At 40.3% G+C, this 16,733-nt stretch overlaps 1 protein-coding gene across 3 annotated transcripts in view; it reads left to right on the plus strand.

Moving 5' to 3' along the window:
* dusp3a (dual specificity phosphatase 3a) overlaps positions 1-16,733 on the plus strand; it is a 39,862-nt gene that overhangs the window by 14,954 nt on the left and 8,175 nt on the right. Inside the window, exons 3-4 of one of the 3 annotated variants that reach the window (XR_436989.3) lie at positions 1,214-1,504; positions 9,231-9,694. Coding sequence is in view for 1 of the 3 variants with exons in the window: in XM_006793157.3 (XP_006793220.1) it covers positions 1,214-1,443 (230 nt within the window). In the remaining 2 variants the exon portion in view is untranslated. Of the gene's footprint in view, positions 1-1,213; positions 6,896-9,230; positions 9,695-16,733 lie in introns of those variants that run through there. The other 2 variants (XR_015719396.1, XM_006793157.3) reach the window with 2 other exon arrangements.

A 16,733-nucleotide genomic window follows, 5' to 3' on the forward strand; every position in this document is an offset into this window, starting at 1 on the left:
GTTCACCTCAGCCGGTGGAAGATGATTGACTTTGCTGAGTCTGCAGCAAAGGTCATGTCTTATATATGCAGCTTCTAGAAGAGAAGCTGCTTTGCTGGACAATCTTGGCAACAGCATATGTTTTCCAACTACTCTAACAATCTTTTATTTTCTATTTATTTGTTTCTGCTTCATTTCCTCATTTTCTTCCACCTCCTACTTTTTGTCCTGCAGTTAAAGTCTCAAAGCTACCACGAGGGAAAACTCCTGTTTGTGCTCTGGTGCTTTAAGGACACAGTATACTTGATATGAACCTGAAAAATCATATTTTATTTCTGTGTTGAATGTTCAGTTATCTTAATTTAATGCCCCACATGTGAGAAATAAAAAAAAAAATAGACACAATATATTTAATTTGATTAATGATTTGCATTAAAGGGGACTTTTTGTGTTAATTTCAAACTCCAAATGTGTATTCTTGGACTCGACTAGAGTAGCTTTGCATGATTCATGGTTTATTTTAATCCTTACTTATCTTGTAGTGGCCCTTAGTACTGATGTTTACTTCATTCTCTACCTGAACAACTATTTTGCCTCCTTTTTGATTGGCTGTTCTTCACAAACTATATGTTTAAACAGTTAATGGGAGGGACTTCCTTTGTCACAGCCTGTGCCTACGGTGGCCATATAAGGGATAGCCACTCTCATATATTTGGGTTAATTAATAAATCAAGCGCACAGCTTTCTCTTAAATCTCAAACTTGCTGTTTAGTTTAGCTCAAGCAAAGATGGCCAAAAGAGTTTTCAGTCTAGAGGAAGTTCAAAGAAATCCCAATCAAGACAATATACACAGTAAGTCCATGACTTCACGAATAATTGTCATAATTGCGATCATAGCTTTTGTGGCAGTCAAGCAACCTTTAGCGTCTTCTGTAACAGCTGGTTATTGTTCATGAATAAAGATAGTCAGGGGAATCCGACAAGTTTCATTTATATGCTTCTTCCAGTGTCATACCGGGAACAGATATTTTTGACGCTCTTACAGAGTGACCGTTACAGGATGTACTAGTTTATGCTTTTTCCTGTGCAGTGGATAACAGATAGCAGAGGAGCCACAATGAGGCCTGAGAAAACTCTTCTATGAAAACTATTTCTCTGTGGTGTGTGTGTGTGTGTGTGAAACCAGCCTCACACCATAAACAGCTTTCATCTTATTGTTCTGTGTGTCCTCCAGGGAAGGTGTATGTACACTGCAGAGAAGGCTACAGCCGCTCCCCCACCATGGTTGTTGCTTACCTCATGCTGCGCCACAGAATGGATGCACGGCTGGCGGTGGCCACTGTGCGGCACAAGAGAGAGATCGGTCCTAACGACGGCTTCCTTCGCCAACTGTGCCAACTCAACGAGAAGCTGGCAAAGGAGGGCAAGCTGAACGGGGACCTTGGCAAATTAAAGGCCAAGTGAAAGCTGGAGAGGTGCTGCCCGTCTCCTCCGGCCATGCCTTTGACTGGCTGCAGCTGCTCTGGTAGACTGACCCCACCCTGACCAAACCAGCACTCATCTAACACATCAGGGGTATTCTGAAGCATACATGCATTTATCTGTGGAATTATTCCTCGTGTTCACACACACTTGCACATGTACATGCTGTTCTGTTTGAATCTTTAGTCCACGTCTCTCACTGCTGTTCTACAAAGAGTGTGATCTCAAAAAAAACCCCATCCCCCTTTTTATAACTCCACACAGATTTTGCTGCTCATACCCTAAAGCTCTGAATTCCTCTCATTTCTGAGCTACTTAAAGCATTCCTTCAATTCCCACAACTTAGAAATTTGATATCTTTGCCCTGATTTTAAAATTTTACTTACAAACTTGTAGGAAATAGAAGATTATAGCACAATCATTCCATAGTTTACCACTGCCGGGAATGTCAGTGATTTCTCCGCCAGTAGGAGTACTCTAAATAATTCCAAATAAACTCCTAAATATTGAAAGTTGATGGCCACAAATGATGCAACACAGAGTGGATGAAGGAAAATCCCACATTCCATTAAATCTTAAAAAAAAAGCAAAACAATGACGCCCAGTCGATTCCTAAAAATCCTTAATTCTTCCCTTTGGGAGATAGATTTAATGCACAAACACAGATGACTCACACTCTAATGCACCCTAATACACAATGTAGCATTTCAGTTAACAGACTCTCAGGCCTCTAGTTTGACAGCGGTAGCATGAAATTTATCTGCAGCGCAAACGGTTGTCGACAGAGCTGCCGCCGCCGAGAACAGGAAAAGGTCGAGCCAATTAAAAATAATGAGCTGCGTGAGGCGTTCACGTAGCAGCCATATTTAGCCTCTGATATGATGAGTGTTCACTGCAGCTGGATAGTAGCTCAGTACAGTAGATGCAGAAATCTGAGGAGAACGCTGGATCAAATATCTGCTTAAAAACAGGAAATGCTTTGCCTTCAATTTGAAATTAGCTTATTGTCATTCCCAGTAATGGGCACATGTGAGTGGTTTTAAAGTATGTTTGTAGCCAGAGGACGGCTTTTCTTTTCTTTTTTTTTTTTTAATAACATTTGTATTAAAAATAAGTTTAGGTTTGATAATCTTCAAATTTGTGAGACTGCAACAGCATGTTAGGGTCACTAAAGGTTAACAAAAAATAAAATTGAGGCTAATGTGACAAATTTACAAGAAAAGAACTTGTATCTGCCTTTGTTTATCATGAATTTGTATGTTTTTGTAAAATAATAAATTGTCCTTTTTTATTTATGATTATGATTGTAATCTTGAAGATTTTGGACTTTTTCTCAGATTGTAAACATCCTTACCAAGCCCCTTACACACTCGCAGTGGCCCTAATACACTGTTGCTAAATGTTCTTAAAATACCATAATCAGTATGTTGTTTGTCAGTAACTCTTGCTTTGTCTTTCAGCACATTGCTTGCCTTTAAAAAATAGTTTACAAAGTGCTTTGACACAATACACATTAAAGTCACATACAAAGAAACGTGCGATAAGCAAAACAATGATCAGAAGGGAATCCAGTTATGGAATCACACAAAAGCCAAAGTATAAAAATGTGTTTTAAGAAGTGATTCACTGCAGGTTGCATAATTTTCATGTATTGTTACATGTTAAGTCATCATCATGATCTCAATATGGAGAAAATAACTAACTGGGGATTATGATTTTTTCCAAAACCCAGCAGCACAACTTCTTGTTCTTAGAGGAAAATCGTAACTTGCTTATCTTTATCAACAAGTCTAAACGTAAAATACTCCCAAACAATTTACTAGTTATAGTTGCACTTGCCTCCTTTAACAGCTTACTGAGCTGAAATGATAATTTCCCCTGTAGAGACTGCCCTCTGGTGGTGTTTCTCTGCATTACACATCAAGGCATGACCTCATTTCTGCACCTGTATCAGGAGCTTCTATTTTTTTGATAATATTTTTCTGGATAATATAAAGGTAGCACACAAGGCTGTTGCATGTGAATGTAGGTTCTTCAGTTAACGATGGCAAAATAGTTACTGTTGCACTTTGGGTTTGAGAAAGTGGGTTATAAATATTCTGCTCAGAGGTGTTTAAGATGTTGTTGTTTGCTCTGCCACCTTCAAACTAGGGGCCTGTTGTTTTAACTGTCAAATGCATCAGCCAGATGGGATGCCACCCGCTTTCAACAGAAAGATCCAGCCATCACGCCACCAGAGAGTTGCACACTGCCAATTCCCTGACACAACCATTCACTCAGAATCCCAAAAGCACTGTTTCATCCACACAGAGGTCCCCACACAACATGTCACTTATCTCACCCCTAAATGTGTGTGTCATACGCTAACTAATACACACACAGGGTCAAATTAGATCACAACGCCTTTTTTTGTTGTTTCTTGTTTTGTTTTGTGTGCACTAAAGCATTGCAATATATGTCAATACCCCATCCGATATATAGAATGTAATCACATTTATATGACTAACAAGGCAGTAGCTGTTACATATAGGCAACTTTAGTTCAGCAGTACATTTTGAAAGACACTGTATTTAATACTGGGCATAATACTGTAAACTAGACCTAGTGCCAGGAAGGATGGCGATGGAGTGAATTCTTGCACCACACGAGTCCTCGAGTCTGTTTTAGAGAAGTCGCACGAGCGAGATCAGACACGCATAGACTCGTGAACTAAATGTCATGTTGGCAGGATTGTTGTCACGCAAGAGAGGAAGAGGAAAACTAGGTTCTCACCTCATTAATGGCACTATTTATTCCTCCTTTGATATATCTGTATACATTTAAATATATACATGTATACTGTATATACATATTTAAGTGTTGACATATATGAATGTATGAGCAATGTGTCTATAACGTGTAGGTAACGTCAGTATCGTCTTTATATAACATGTTCTACTTGTATGTAGCGCTTTCATTCTTTCTGTTAATTACATGCACATTAATATTTGGATATGATGTGCATGTAAATTGTTCTGTGTAATTGTGGTAGTTCATATCGCAATTGTGCAAAACGTGCTTATGATGGCAGGGTTTTTTTTTTTTTCCTGGTGTAGCCAGGACACTGGGGCATGTAATCATTGTATCTAAGTAGCGTTTTGTACAGCGTAACGTCTTCATATCAGTGCAAATGGATTCATTAAATACAGCAAGATGCAGGTGGCATCATTAGACGCAAGCGACCATCACATCCAAGGATGGACTCATCCCATCGCCCATTTCATTTGGCATCGTTTCCATCTCTCGCTTTTGATGCTTTAGGATCGATATATGGGTTTGTTTGGATGAGAGTGTTAGTGAGAGGAATATTTTTAGAGGTGAAAGGAAATAACAGGATCACGTCTGGTGTCACTCAGACCACTCGTGCTTATGGAATGAAAATGGAAAAAATATGACCAAAAATATTGCATAAAAGATCCATGTCCAGAAACTAAAGGGAGGTTTTGAAAAGTGACAAAAGGCATTTAATATAAAGCTAAAGATCCACCTTGTGAGTGGCTGGACTTGGATATTTTATGGTCCAGTTTTTCAGCCGTTCAGACCTTGCAGATCTGTAGTCTTGTTGCTGTCTCCTCTTACGTAAAGCGAGCACAAAGCAGTCAAGCAAAGTGCGCCATTCAATAAATCAGCTTTTACATTTATATTTTTCTTTATAATTGCAGGTACATTAAGCAGATCGAGATTAAAGTCTCACATTAAATGTTCATATTTCAAAGCAAGCAGTGGAAGTTTACCCAAATTAATCACTTACTTGTTTGAAAATGAAATTTTAAAGAAAGTATTTGACTGCTCCAGCACATTTTTTATGTCTTAAAGTAAAATATCTTCTGCTGTTGGACTGTTAATGATCATTTGGCTCTGGGAAATTACAAAGTTCGGTTTTCACTGTTTTTTCAGAGGTTTTATTGACCAAATAACCTATTGATCAATCAGGAGAACAATTCTCAGATTGATTAATAATGAGGAAAAAGCACCTTCCTGCTCCGTGTAGTGCAAGTAAAGAGTACATGAGTCTACAAATATACAGCCAGCAGAGACATTTTAAAGGCCATGTGTTTGTGCTGATTCCAAAACATACACTGAAATGTCCAGTGCTGCTGTGGCCTCTGACTCATTATTGGCCAGGAGGAAAAGTCAGAGAAGGTAATGTTCTCACAGGGAGTTAAAACCGAGGACAAACCCTGCAGAGCGAGAACATAAGTGCGCTTGTGATTGCGGTTCATGCGCAGGTTGTTCCAGTTGACTCTGAGCCCTCTCATTTGGCCATTTTTATACATGTGAAAATGTTTTAAGCAAAGCATTTGACTTCACATCTTGCAAACGCTGCTTCCTCTTGTGGCAAGATAAATCGGGTGCAGTAGTTCAAATTCCCGACCTTTAAGTATAATTTAGTAAATGCGTCATACCACTCATTCCCATCACCTCATCATGAACCCCACACCACCATTATTGTCAATGAAAAGGTAGTACAGATATACGGCTATATTATGTGTTTAAATTGTCAGTTCCAAGCGACAAAAACAATTTAGATTATAGATGATTGGCTTTGTCATCATTCAGATGGCCTGGGGTTTCACTCATGCAACTGTTTGGATCTGCTCTATAATACTGCCCTCCTTCTGAATACACAAAAAGCAACAACAAGACACGGTTTGGTACCTCTTTAAATTTGGGAATTGGTATAAATGTCCTCAGCTCATTCCAGGATGAGGGTACGTACTTTAAAGCATCGACTGCCTACACCGACCTGCTTATCGGGTAACTCACGGAGGGTTTTCAAAGCACTCTGTGGTTGCCCAAACTGATTTTCTGATGCAACTGAAATGACTTTTTGGATGCAATGATGTGAACAGAGAGTTTTTATCATGGCAACACTGCTGGCTTAAACACTGTTCTGTAAAAGAAAAAAACACTGCCACCTGCTTGTTCAACAAATCTACTGGTTTGCACACCAATTTGAATTATTTAAAGTGGACCTATTATGCATATGTGTTTTTAAATTGTTTTAGTACTATAACAATGATGCATGCTCATTTTACAACTTACAGTTAGGGAGCTAAAATGGCTCAGTGCAAACAGAAGACAAATGGAGGGGCTGCATCGAGGCTCAGTATGAAATAAATATGGACTGTTTTGAATGAGAATTAGGCAAAGCTAATCTACTAAATTTAGACTGTATTTATATAGCTACAGTTCACAGCAACAGTTCTCTTGAGGTACTTTATATATTAAGATGAATATTGGCTGCAATATTAGTGAGAGAGCCTCAACATTGAGCAGCAGCAATGGTGGGGAGAAAGAACTCCCTTTTAATAGGAAGAAACTGGCTCGTGGGGGGGAAGAGAGAAAACAGAACAAAACACAAACTCCAGACAAAATTAAAGTCATGCAGTTGTGGCGTGGAGACACACAGGACGTCGTATTAATGCCAATTATCTTTCTCCAAAAGGAAACTTTGAAGAGAGGTCCTCTGTCTCCTGAATCCAGTGTGCAGGTTCCTTAGCTGAATGGCTCCCATTCAACATTTAGAAACTTTAGCAACCACAAATAACTGGGGATTTATGCTTCATCTTATCTGCAAATAATTCTGAAACCCTATGACATAACCTACACGCTAACCATAAAAATGAGGCTAGAAGTCCCATAAACAAGGCCCACAACTACCATGATTGGCCTGTCCAGTACTGTTACCACTCAGCCGTAAAACGCCGATGGGATATTGTCATCACCCTGCCGGGCGGGCATGTGGGCGGGCGGTGTGGACACCCAAGTTTGTGAATGTGATACGTTGAGAAAGAGGCAACCTAGGAGTTTCATATTGATACCATAGATGTATCTGTTAAAAGTGTCAGACAAATTTAAATCTCAGTGATATCAAGGTCAGAGGTCAAGTTTTCTGAAAATCTTCTAAATCCGATAACTCAAAAAGGACGTCCAAGGATTTTGAAACTGATGCCACAGGTGCATCTGTATTTTAAAATTTGTCAGTAAGAGAATAATAACCATTGCCTCAATATAAGGAATAATAATCATAGTATCAATATAAGGGCAAATATCAGCAAATTCCTGAAGGAGTACTGCCAAACCTGTTGGACATGAGGGATAAATATGTTTGCCTTTGAAGAGAAAAAGTACTGACCACAACAAAGAGTAGTGACGCCAGGAGGGAAAAATGCCAGATATTTTATTTGTTTCTATTGTGGCAGGCACTGCATTTAAAACACTGGGACACAACCACAAGGTAATTAACACACAACCATAAATGCTGCCAGCAATGTCGGCCGCTGGAGTAGTTCATGTCATGGCCTCTAAAAAGACTCACTGCAGAAGTCTAAATCAGATAATACTCAGATAATAATTCAGATATAAGATACCGTAGGATCTGATTGTGAATCCTAACCGTGATACTGAATGATTTTAAGGAGAAGGGAGCCAAAATGGATCTGGAAATGAGCATAATAGGTCCACTTTAACACATCGTAAGTATTTATAATCCAGTCTCATGTTGTTTGTCTAGGTCTCTTTTAATTTTTATTTTTTTCGCCCCTTATGTGAAACCCTGAATTGCCAATCTGAAGCACCCGTTTGTTTAAACAGTACCAGCATCATTTTGTGGGTAATAGAGTATGTGTTATGTATTATCGAAAATGTTGAAATGCCATTGATATTGATATATATGGTTCTATATTCTGAGTATGTAACAAAAGGCATTAAGACCGTTGTGAATTGCTGCATTTTACTGTAACTGGGGTGTTACAGTGTAAAGATAGGACATTGTTTGATATTGGGAGTTATTAAAAAAAAAAAGTTTGACTTATTTTCTCCTCAAAGTAACATTTAGTTTTTTAAATCTAGATTAAAGTTTATTCTTAGTTTCATTAAAGAAGGCTGTTTGTTTGTTTTCATTTCAGAGGGTTTTTTTCTATGGTAGGAAATGTGCGACCCACTTCTCCAGTGTAACCAGTGAGTTCATTACCCGTGTTGTTTTTGGATGAGTCACTCACATGTATAATGGTAGTCAGACTAGGGCCAGACTGTAATTGCAGCTCATTCATAGCGCCCGTTTTAAAACCAGAGAGGAGAGGAGGATGGAGGGTTGTTAAATTACTCGACTGGAGCCAGGTAGTTGTGTTTATTATTGCAGAAAAGTACCTTAAATTGACTTACAAATAATTTCCTGCGATTTTCACTCAAACTCGCTGTCCCGTGTGGCGTGTCTCTGTAAGGCAAGAAGCTGCCATGTTTAAGACCTCTGTGACTGACAGCCGATATCTTACATCATGGAAACTCATCTGGCTTCATGATGTAGTAAACTCCTTCCCTTCTCTTACCCTTCAGGGCGTTCAAACAAACACCGGAAATGACTTGCAAATAGCATCTGGCGCAGGTAAGGCGCTGACATCCAGAGCTGTCATCGTTTCTCTTCCACTTTGCACTCCCATCCTGATGAACAGCTTAAAGCAAGAGTTTTAGCACAAATGAGCCCACTGCCCGACTCCTCCTGGAGTCCATTACACAGTCTCGTCACATATTTCTGTTGCACAGATATGTACAGATGTTGCAAAGGATGTTGTTGGGATGATGTTGTATTGGCTGTTAATGGGTATATGCACATATATACTGATCGGTGGCAAATTAAAGGAAAAGTGAGGGGATCCAGTGGCTTTGTTGTGCTGTTGGAGGCATTTTGCAGGCATGGTTTGTCCCCTTAATGATATCGTCTTTTCCAGGATGACAGTAGCCCCATAAACGGGGCACAAAGAGTGGTTTGGAAATCATGTGAGGAAACTGAGGCTCATCATCATCCACATGCCAGTGCCAAGGAGCATTGAAGCGACTCTTGCAGCTCATAGTCTTGCCACACCTTTAAAAGCCACTTTATGTTCTTATTTTTTTCCTGTAATCTGTCACCTTTCTGTACATATATATATTTGTCACCACCACTGTCATCTCAGCATAAGCATCACAACAGTAACGACACGGCACTCGGCACCCAAAGCCTTACGGAAACGATCGATTCTTTACGATATGTTTTTGAGTTTTTTGTGTCACTTCACACAGTAGGAAGGGACAGCTCCCTTATTATAGAGCGAGACATCGTTGAAGTGCACTTGATTTTAAATTGCAATGTTATTTTTCTTACCTTTGAGAAGTCCCTTCTTTCTTATGTTTAAGAAATAAATGGCTGAGGTATTAACGGCTTTGAGTGGTTTATTATTTTGTCAAACATAACACGATTATTTTAAAGTGACTTTGTTCTCTCCCGCGAGAGAAAAATCACCTAGGATCAAGAGACTGTTGCATCAAAACCAGACGGTGCTAATAATTTATATATAAAATATGAAATGAGCTAACATTGGTAAACAGTGGCCTAAAAAAAACAAACCAAAAGAAATAAAATAACAGTACTTGGATCATAGCTTCTAGGCCTGAAAGGTGAGGCCACAGAAGTGCCTTAAATCTGCATTTATCGTAACTGCCAGCTAGGGGGCGACTCCTGCGATTGTATACAAGTCTATAGGAAAACATTCCAGTTTCCTGATAACTTTATGGGCTTGGTCACTAGCTTCAGGTCTTGTTGTATTGTAATAAGAGCATTATTAAACTAAAGATTAAGAGATGGCCATTGGCTAACAACAGAGCCCTTATTGCTCTGTGTGTTGTACACAAGCAGTTTATTAATAGGCTTAACTGACAAAAGCACAAATTAGGTAATTTGTCCATCCATCTTCTTCTGCTTTATCTGGGGCTGGGTCGCGGGGGCAGCAGCCTAAGCAGAGAAGCCCAGACCTCCCTCTCCCTAGCCACCTCCTCTAGCTTCTCCGGGGGAACACCAAGGTGTTCCCAGGCCAGCCGAGAGATACAATCTCTCGACTGGCCTGGGTGTGCCCCAGGGCCTCCTCCTGGTGGCACATGCCCGGAAGCGCCCAGGGGCATTCTTGTCAGATGCCCGAACCACCTCAACTGGCTCCTTTTGATGTGGAGGAGCAGTGGCTCTACTCTAAGCTCCTCCCGGATTGCTGAACTTCTCACCCTACCACTAAGGGAGAGGCCAGCCACCCTTCGGAGGAAGCTCATTTCTGCTGCTTGTATCCACAATCTCGTTCTTTTGGTCACTACCCACAGCTCGTGACCATAGGTGAGGGTAGGGTCTCCCATGGCAAAGGCCGCCCCAAGGCCTGGCAGACTGATCCCCAGCTACCAAGACTAGATAATTTGCACATACTTCAAAATCAGAACAGGGGAAGGGTACAACATATTTATATGTTGAGTCAGTTTTGAGCTGATGAAATATTTATCAATAAGTATTAAATATTTTTATTTCAGTTCTTATTTTACTTTAAGCACAAATCTTTTCTTTTTGGGACTACTTTGTTCTGTCACATTGTATTTTATTTGATTTTCTTTCAGTTATTCTTCTTCATTTATTCCAAAAGCTATGAATAAATCCTTTTAGTCACAGCAGGTAAAATGTTAAACACAAAGTATAACAAAATAGACTAAACTTAGCTTGATGAAGAGCTGCAAAAACTTTAAAGCCACTTCTTAAACAACCCTTTGCAAATTGGAACTAAACCACCAGGAAGTGGAAGTTTGAGAGTGGTTGTAAAGATGTGATTAGATGTTTATTTCTGTTCTTTAGGCTCCCTCAAGTTCTTTGAGAGGTTTTGACCTTAGCCAGACTTCTGCAATAACGAATATTTTCTTGAAGAATTGGCTGGTTAAATAAAGGTTACGTTGACTCACTGGACCACCTTGTGGTACACATGGTAGAGCTTTAATCTGCATTAATGAATGACACAGCAAACTGTGTTCACAGGCCATGATTTCTGGGAGTGTTCCTGAGCCTATGCAGTGATTTCCACAGCAGCATGTTTGTAATGCACCATGTTTGAGGCTCTGAAGATCACAGCCGTCCAATATTGATTTTCGGCTTTGTCCTTTGCATACCGATTGCTCCAGATTCATAGAGTCTTTTGATGATATATTTACTGTAGAAGTCTTTGTAATTTAACATTAAGGAACATTATTCTGAAATGATTCCACAATTTGCAGATTTATTTATACAGATAATATTTTACGTAAATCAAATGTCCGGGTGTAAATGTTTGATATGTTTTATGTTGTTTTTGAATAAAATATGAGTGTACGAGATGTGCAAATCATTACATTCTGTTTTTATTTGTTTTACACAACATCCTGACTAGTTTTTGCGAACTGGGTTTGTATTTAAGTGGTTACACTTTTAAAATACGAGACTGATGATTTTGTGCACTTTTCTTACCGTCAGTCTGTAGCTGTCGACTGCAAGCCAGCTCATTCCTACTGAAGTGGAAACCTTAAAAAAAATTAAGTGCGTCTCATTTGCCGGCAAATTTGTGTCTTTCAACAAGGCAATTCACAGTGTTTTAGTTAAGACGTAAGGCCATAAGAGAAGTAAAGGAACAACAGCCAACAGACCTTTTTCTCAGCAGCCACTTTGACATGAAATAGTGAACACAGATGTTACCAATCACATGAATTAAGGCTTTGCACCTAAATGGAACAGAAGCTTCAGTAATGTCCTTAGTCAGGCATTTGTTCACCTACAATTCTATCAGAAAAAAAAAGTCTGATTAAAGATTAACAACTTTTCCTCTAAATATTAAAGATTTAAAGGTAATGAATTAAACTTAAATATAAAATATAGACTACTGGAAACAAAATTGTGTTTTACAGTGATCCCACTTTAATATTTACATTTCCTTCGGGTTAGTTTGTGAGGTTGATGGAAACATCGTCCCTGAATCACCACCGAACTGCAGTCGCGGGATTTGTGTGCCTAGCCGATCCCAGCAGCTGTGGTCCTAGTGGTCAGTTTGACCCTATTGGAGTCTCTTATTGGGCAAATGGGCCAGACTAAGCGTCATTTAAATGTATAATGGCAACACAGGCTTTCAAAAACAATGGGGCCTCTACCTTAACTCCTTTAACTTTAACTTATTAGTAGTTTTTTAACTTTACTTTTGAATTTTTTTCAACATAAATACAGCAAATAAATCACATGATCATCAGGGCCAATAGAGAAAAACATAAGAGGAAAATCATAGACCGAAGTTCAGCAGTTCTTTTACCGTCCGTAATTATCCTTTATATGCAAAAGGCATTTGAGACATATCTGTGAGGGCACTAGTGGAGGAAAGTAACGATCATTGAGATCCAGGTATTTGCTGTATTGGTTCTTTTCTGTCTTTTCAACTGACAGAAAGGATTTTGTGAATTCAGAAAACTAAATATGTAAATTGTATCACTGAAACAAAAAATCCATTCTGGAAAGTAGCTGAAACTAAACGCCAATGGCTGGAAATAAATGAAAAAATAAATAAAAACCAACTAGATATATGAAAAAACCATAATAACTTTGGCTCAGCCACTGATCACCTTTTATGGGACAAATGTTGAGTGTGTGTTGTGGCATTTTGGGCTATATTTGACCGACACATCACTTCCCAGTGCTGTAACTGTAACAGATCACAGGTATCCTGGATTCTACCCAAATGAGTCAGCTATCCGGGAAGGAAACAGTATGCATGCATCAGACTGTGTTCATAAATCAAATCTTAGCTTTGCTGATGAATTATTTGCCGGTAGCAGGTGTGTGTGAGTAAAGTATATATTTCAAACACAAATAGAATCATAGAAAAAAAGCACAAAAATGTACAAAAAAGTGATTGCGTGAATGGGTGAATGAGGCAAGTTGTGTACATACGAACCAGTCCATTTACCATTAAAATAAAAAATCAAAACATGCAGAAATAAACATCTGGGTCTATGGGTGTGCCTTGCATTTGTATCTCTGTAGCTGCTGCACAGTTTCACCACTGGGTGGAGGCAAACCGTTGTTCAAACTTCCTGATTTGACCCAGCAACGAGGACTAATGACAAAAATAGAGTAACAGATACAGAGGGAGAGAAGGAAAGAAAGTCCAGGGGGAAATTACATCAAGAATGGGAATACGATGACAGAGAGAGAATGAGCAAGCCTTCCAGGTCTGAGTCTCCAAGTGTTGATGCAAATGCTATTTTATGTTTCACAAGACTGCACAGACACACCTGGGATGGACCAGTAACACAGCATGACATCCATCAGGGTTACTGAGAAACCAATTCTCTGCCTTCTGCGCTGCTCTTCTCTTTCCACGGTCCCTTACACTGCAATTACAGCGGGCCAGCTGTGTGGTCCCTTTGGGGCCTCCAGTAACCCAGGGACCTCCTCCCTGCTCCGGCTGAATTCAAACTATCCCTGCAAGCTGAGGGTTTCAAATAGAAACCACAATTCCAGTGCTGCCGAAGCACAGAAAAGGTTAATTTTTTTGTAATTGTACTAAACGGATCCCAGACCTATTAGCCTACATCCAGTGTTTCTGATTTAGAAATATGCCAGGTACAGCACACACCGGGGAGAGCTGAGGGTCAGGAAGTAGCTCGAGCAAGAAAAGGAGGGATTATGTGTTGCAGCAGGTTATAGGTCCCTCTCTGCTGCTTACTTGAAGGAATCCAGGATGCTTGTTTCCGAAATCTCATCAATAACGGCGCTGGGCTCTGTGTGATGAAGTGCCATTTATTCCAGCTATGTGCAGCGGCGGTCTGCGCAGAATGGAAATGTTTATAGCCGACGCCGGAATCAAAGCAGACACGAGTTCCTTTGCGCTTGGTGACACTTTAGTGACTTGCAGGAAGAGCGTGTTTACATTTGCGATGGATTTGATTTCTGCTTTTCAAATAAAGCAAATTAAAGCACCGTGTTTTAGGTGGGAGCCCGGAGATGAAAGCGTGCGCTGAATCATTGTCTTTATACCTGATCTCATATGATCTCAGAGACACTCATCATGTTTGAACAATCTGGGTGGGGAGCTGATGTTTGATATTTGTTTATGGGGGAAATGATTCATTGGATTCACTGGTGAGAAACAGGATATCCAATCAACTCCAGATATTTCTGGCCTTAATGAACCCAAATTTTTCCTCATAATCTCACTAAATAAAGTTATCACTCGCCTTTGAAATCTTTTACTGCTTGTTGACTCATTTATCCTGTTTCCCTGGGGCTTTATGAACTCCGCTGATTCGAGTTTCAAACTTCCAAAGTCACTTACATTTTTCTTTTCTTTTATGTAGGATTCATCGAAGTACTTACGGCCCCGAAATACACTTTTCTTCACATGGACCCTTCAACTTTAATCTTTGTCCCCGGTTTTAATGACCCTATCAAATAGAAAGCATATGATGCTCACTTTAAATCCTAATAACCTGCATTCAGAGTATGAAGCTGGCGAAAAAGGGAGAAATGCACATCTGTGGCGCAGCACTAATTATAAGAAAATACTGAGGGAGAAAGAGAGATTGGGTTTTGGAACCGAGCAGTCCTCAGATCCTCTTCCAAGTGCCTGTGCCCATGTTGGTGTTGCTTGTTTCATCTACGCCTCTCAACTCCTTTTCTTTTTAGTGCTCTCGTTGTGCTATACGTTGATCCTGCGGGTCCAGCTTTTGTAGATCAAACCCTTACACTGATGTGACGATAAAACTGCCAAAGAAGATAAAAAGAGCAAACAAAAGACACTGCAGAAGTACTTTCGAGACAGTTTTTTTTAAACAATAACAGAAACATGTTTAGAGAAGATGGATGTAGCTTCCAGGTCGGAAAATGTAAGCCAGCGCCAGAGTGACTGTGTATAAAAGAAGGAGATAGCCTCTTGGCTATCAGTTGGTTAGTGAAGTACTGTTACCCATCCATCCATCATCTTCTGCTTATACAGTTCAGAGTAGCGTGTAGGTGGGGTCTACCCTAGGCAGGGCACCAGTCTGTCACACGGCTAATGAAAGTTCTGTTAAGCTAGGTGTTTTTGCTGTCGCCATCCTGTGATGAATGAAGGGTGGAACAAACTTTGGCTAATCCTCCTTTCTGACTCCATGGTCGTGTCCAAATTCATGGGCTGCATCCTCCTGAGGACCCGGCCTTCGCGGTCTACGTGGGCCGGCTCCTCAGAAGGTCGGGTAGGCCGGAAGTAAACGGCTGTGAAATTGGACGGTCTAGCCTTCTGATTAGCGTCACCGCTGTCTCGGTGGAGTTTAATAAACTCGGCCGTCTGCTCCTTGCTATCTAAAATATAACAGGACACTAGCGTAAACTCTCGACCGTCTCACACTTCTGTTTAATCAGTTTTCTGTGTGTGTGAAAATCCCAGAGGAACCCACCCAGGGTTCTAATCTAATAACTTTAATCTCAGCCAAACCGATTTACTCACGAACAAATAAAACACTGAAAAAAGCCCAACAATAACATTTTTAGGTTGTCTAAAAAGTGACTTATATATTACGTTTAACCTGAGTAGCGAAACTCTGCGGTAATCTCAAAATGATGTGCCGGGAGTTGTGCCGTTCTCGGCGGCTTCAGTGACCCTCGAGCTCCCAGCTAGCTATCGAGCTGGTGGGTAGCAGATGCTCCGAAAATGTCGAAGCACTTTTGCAAATATGCAATATCTTGATAAACCGAGCAGATATTTGATGTTTACACAACTACTTTCTCGCCTGAAAATATGTTAAAAGTTTATTTTATGACCCAGAAAGATTAGTATGAGTAATTTTAAAACTTAGTAGCGGCCGCCATTGTTGGAAACTGGAGGTTGGCTGGGCCGCGCTATGAATTCTGGGATATGGTGGGCCAGGAAGGACACACCGGACCCATCCTTCAAATTCGGGGAAAAGGAGGATGCGTTTGTCGGCTGCATTCGGAGTCTACGAATTTGGACAGCCTTCGGCGCGTCGCTGTGACGTAATCACTCTACAAATGCGGCCTCAGGAGGATGCAGCCCATTAATTTGGACACGACTCCGAAAATGGCAACTGAGCCCACTCATTCTAAGTGTTTCCTGGGGTACCAGAGAAAGGAAGCCGAACTATGCAATAATAAGTGTTCTTGCATCTAGAGGAGTCACCTTCCACTGGCAATTAAACAGAAAGTAGGTTTAAGGAAATTCCACATTGGCTCCAGTTTTCACACCAGAACCTCCAGTATATCAATCTGTTATGCAGTCTGTACATAAACCTGCTTTTTTTTGTTGTTGGATACCTAGCAAGGTGCAACACTTCTGGTTACAAAGGAAGTCCAATTGTCAGAGCTCTGTGTGCAGGCGGATGGAGAGGAGGATCCAAATGCAAGACTCGGACACTGAATACAACTCAAAACCTCAGCT

The sequence above is a fragment of the Neolamprologus brichardi genome, chromosome 8, assembly GCF_056152115.1.
Source record: "Neolamprologus brichardi isolate AB-2024 chromosome 8, ASM5615211v1, whole genome shotgun sequence".
Classification (NCBI taxonomy): Eukaryota; Metazoa; Chordata; class Actinopteri; order Cichliformes; family Cichlidae; genus Neolamprologus; species Neolamprologus brichardi.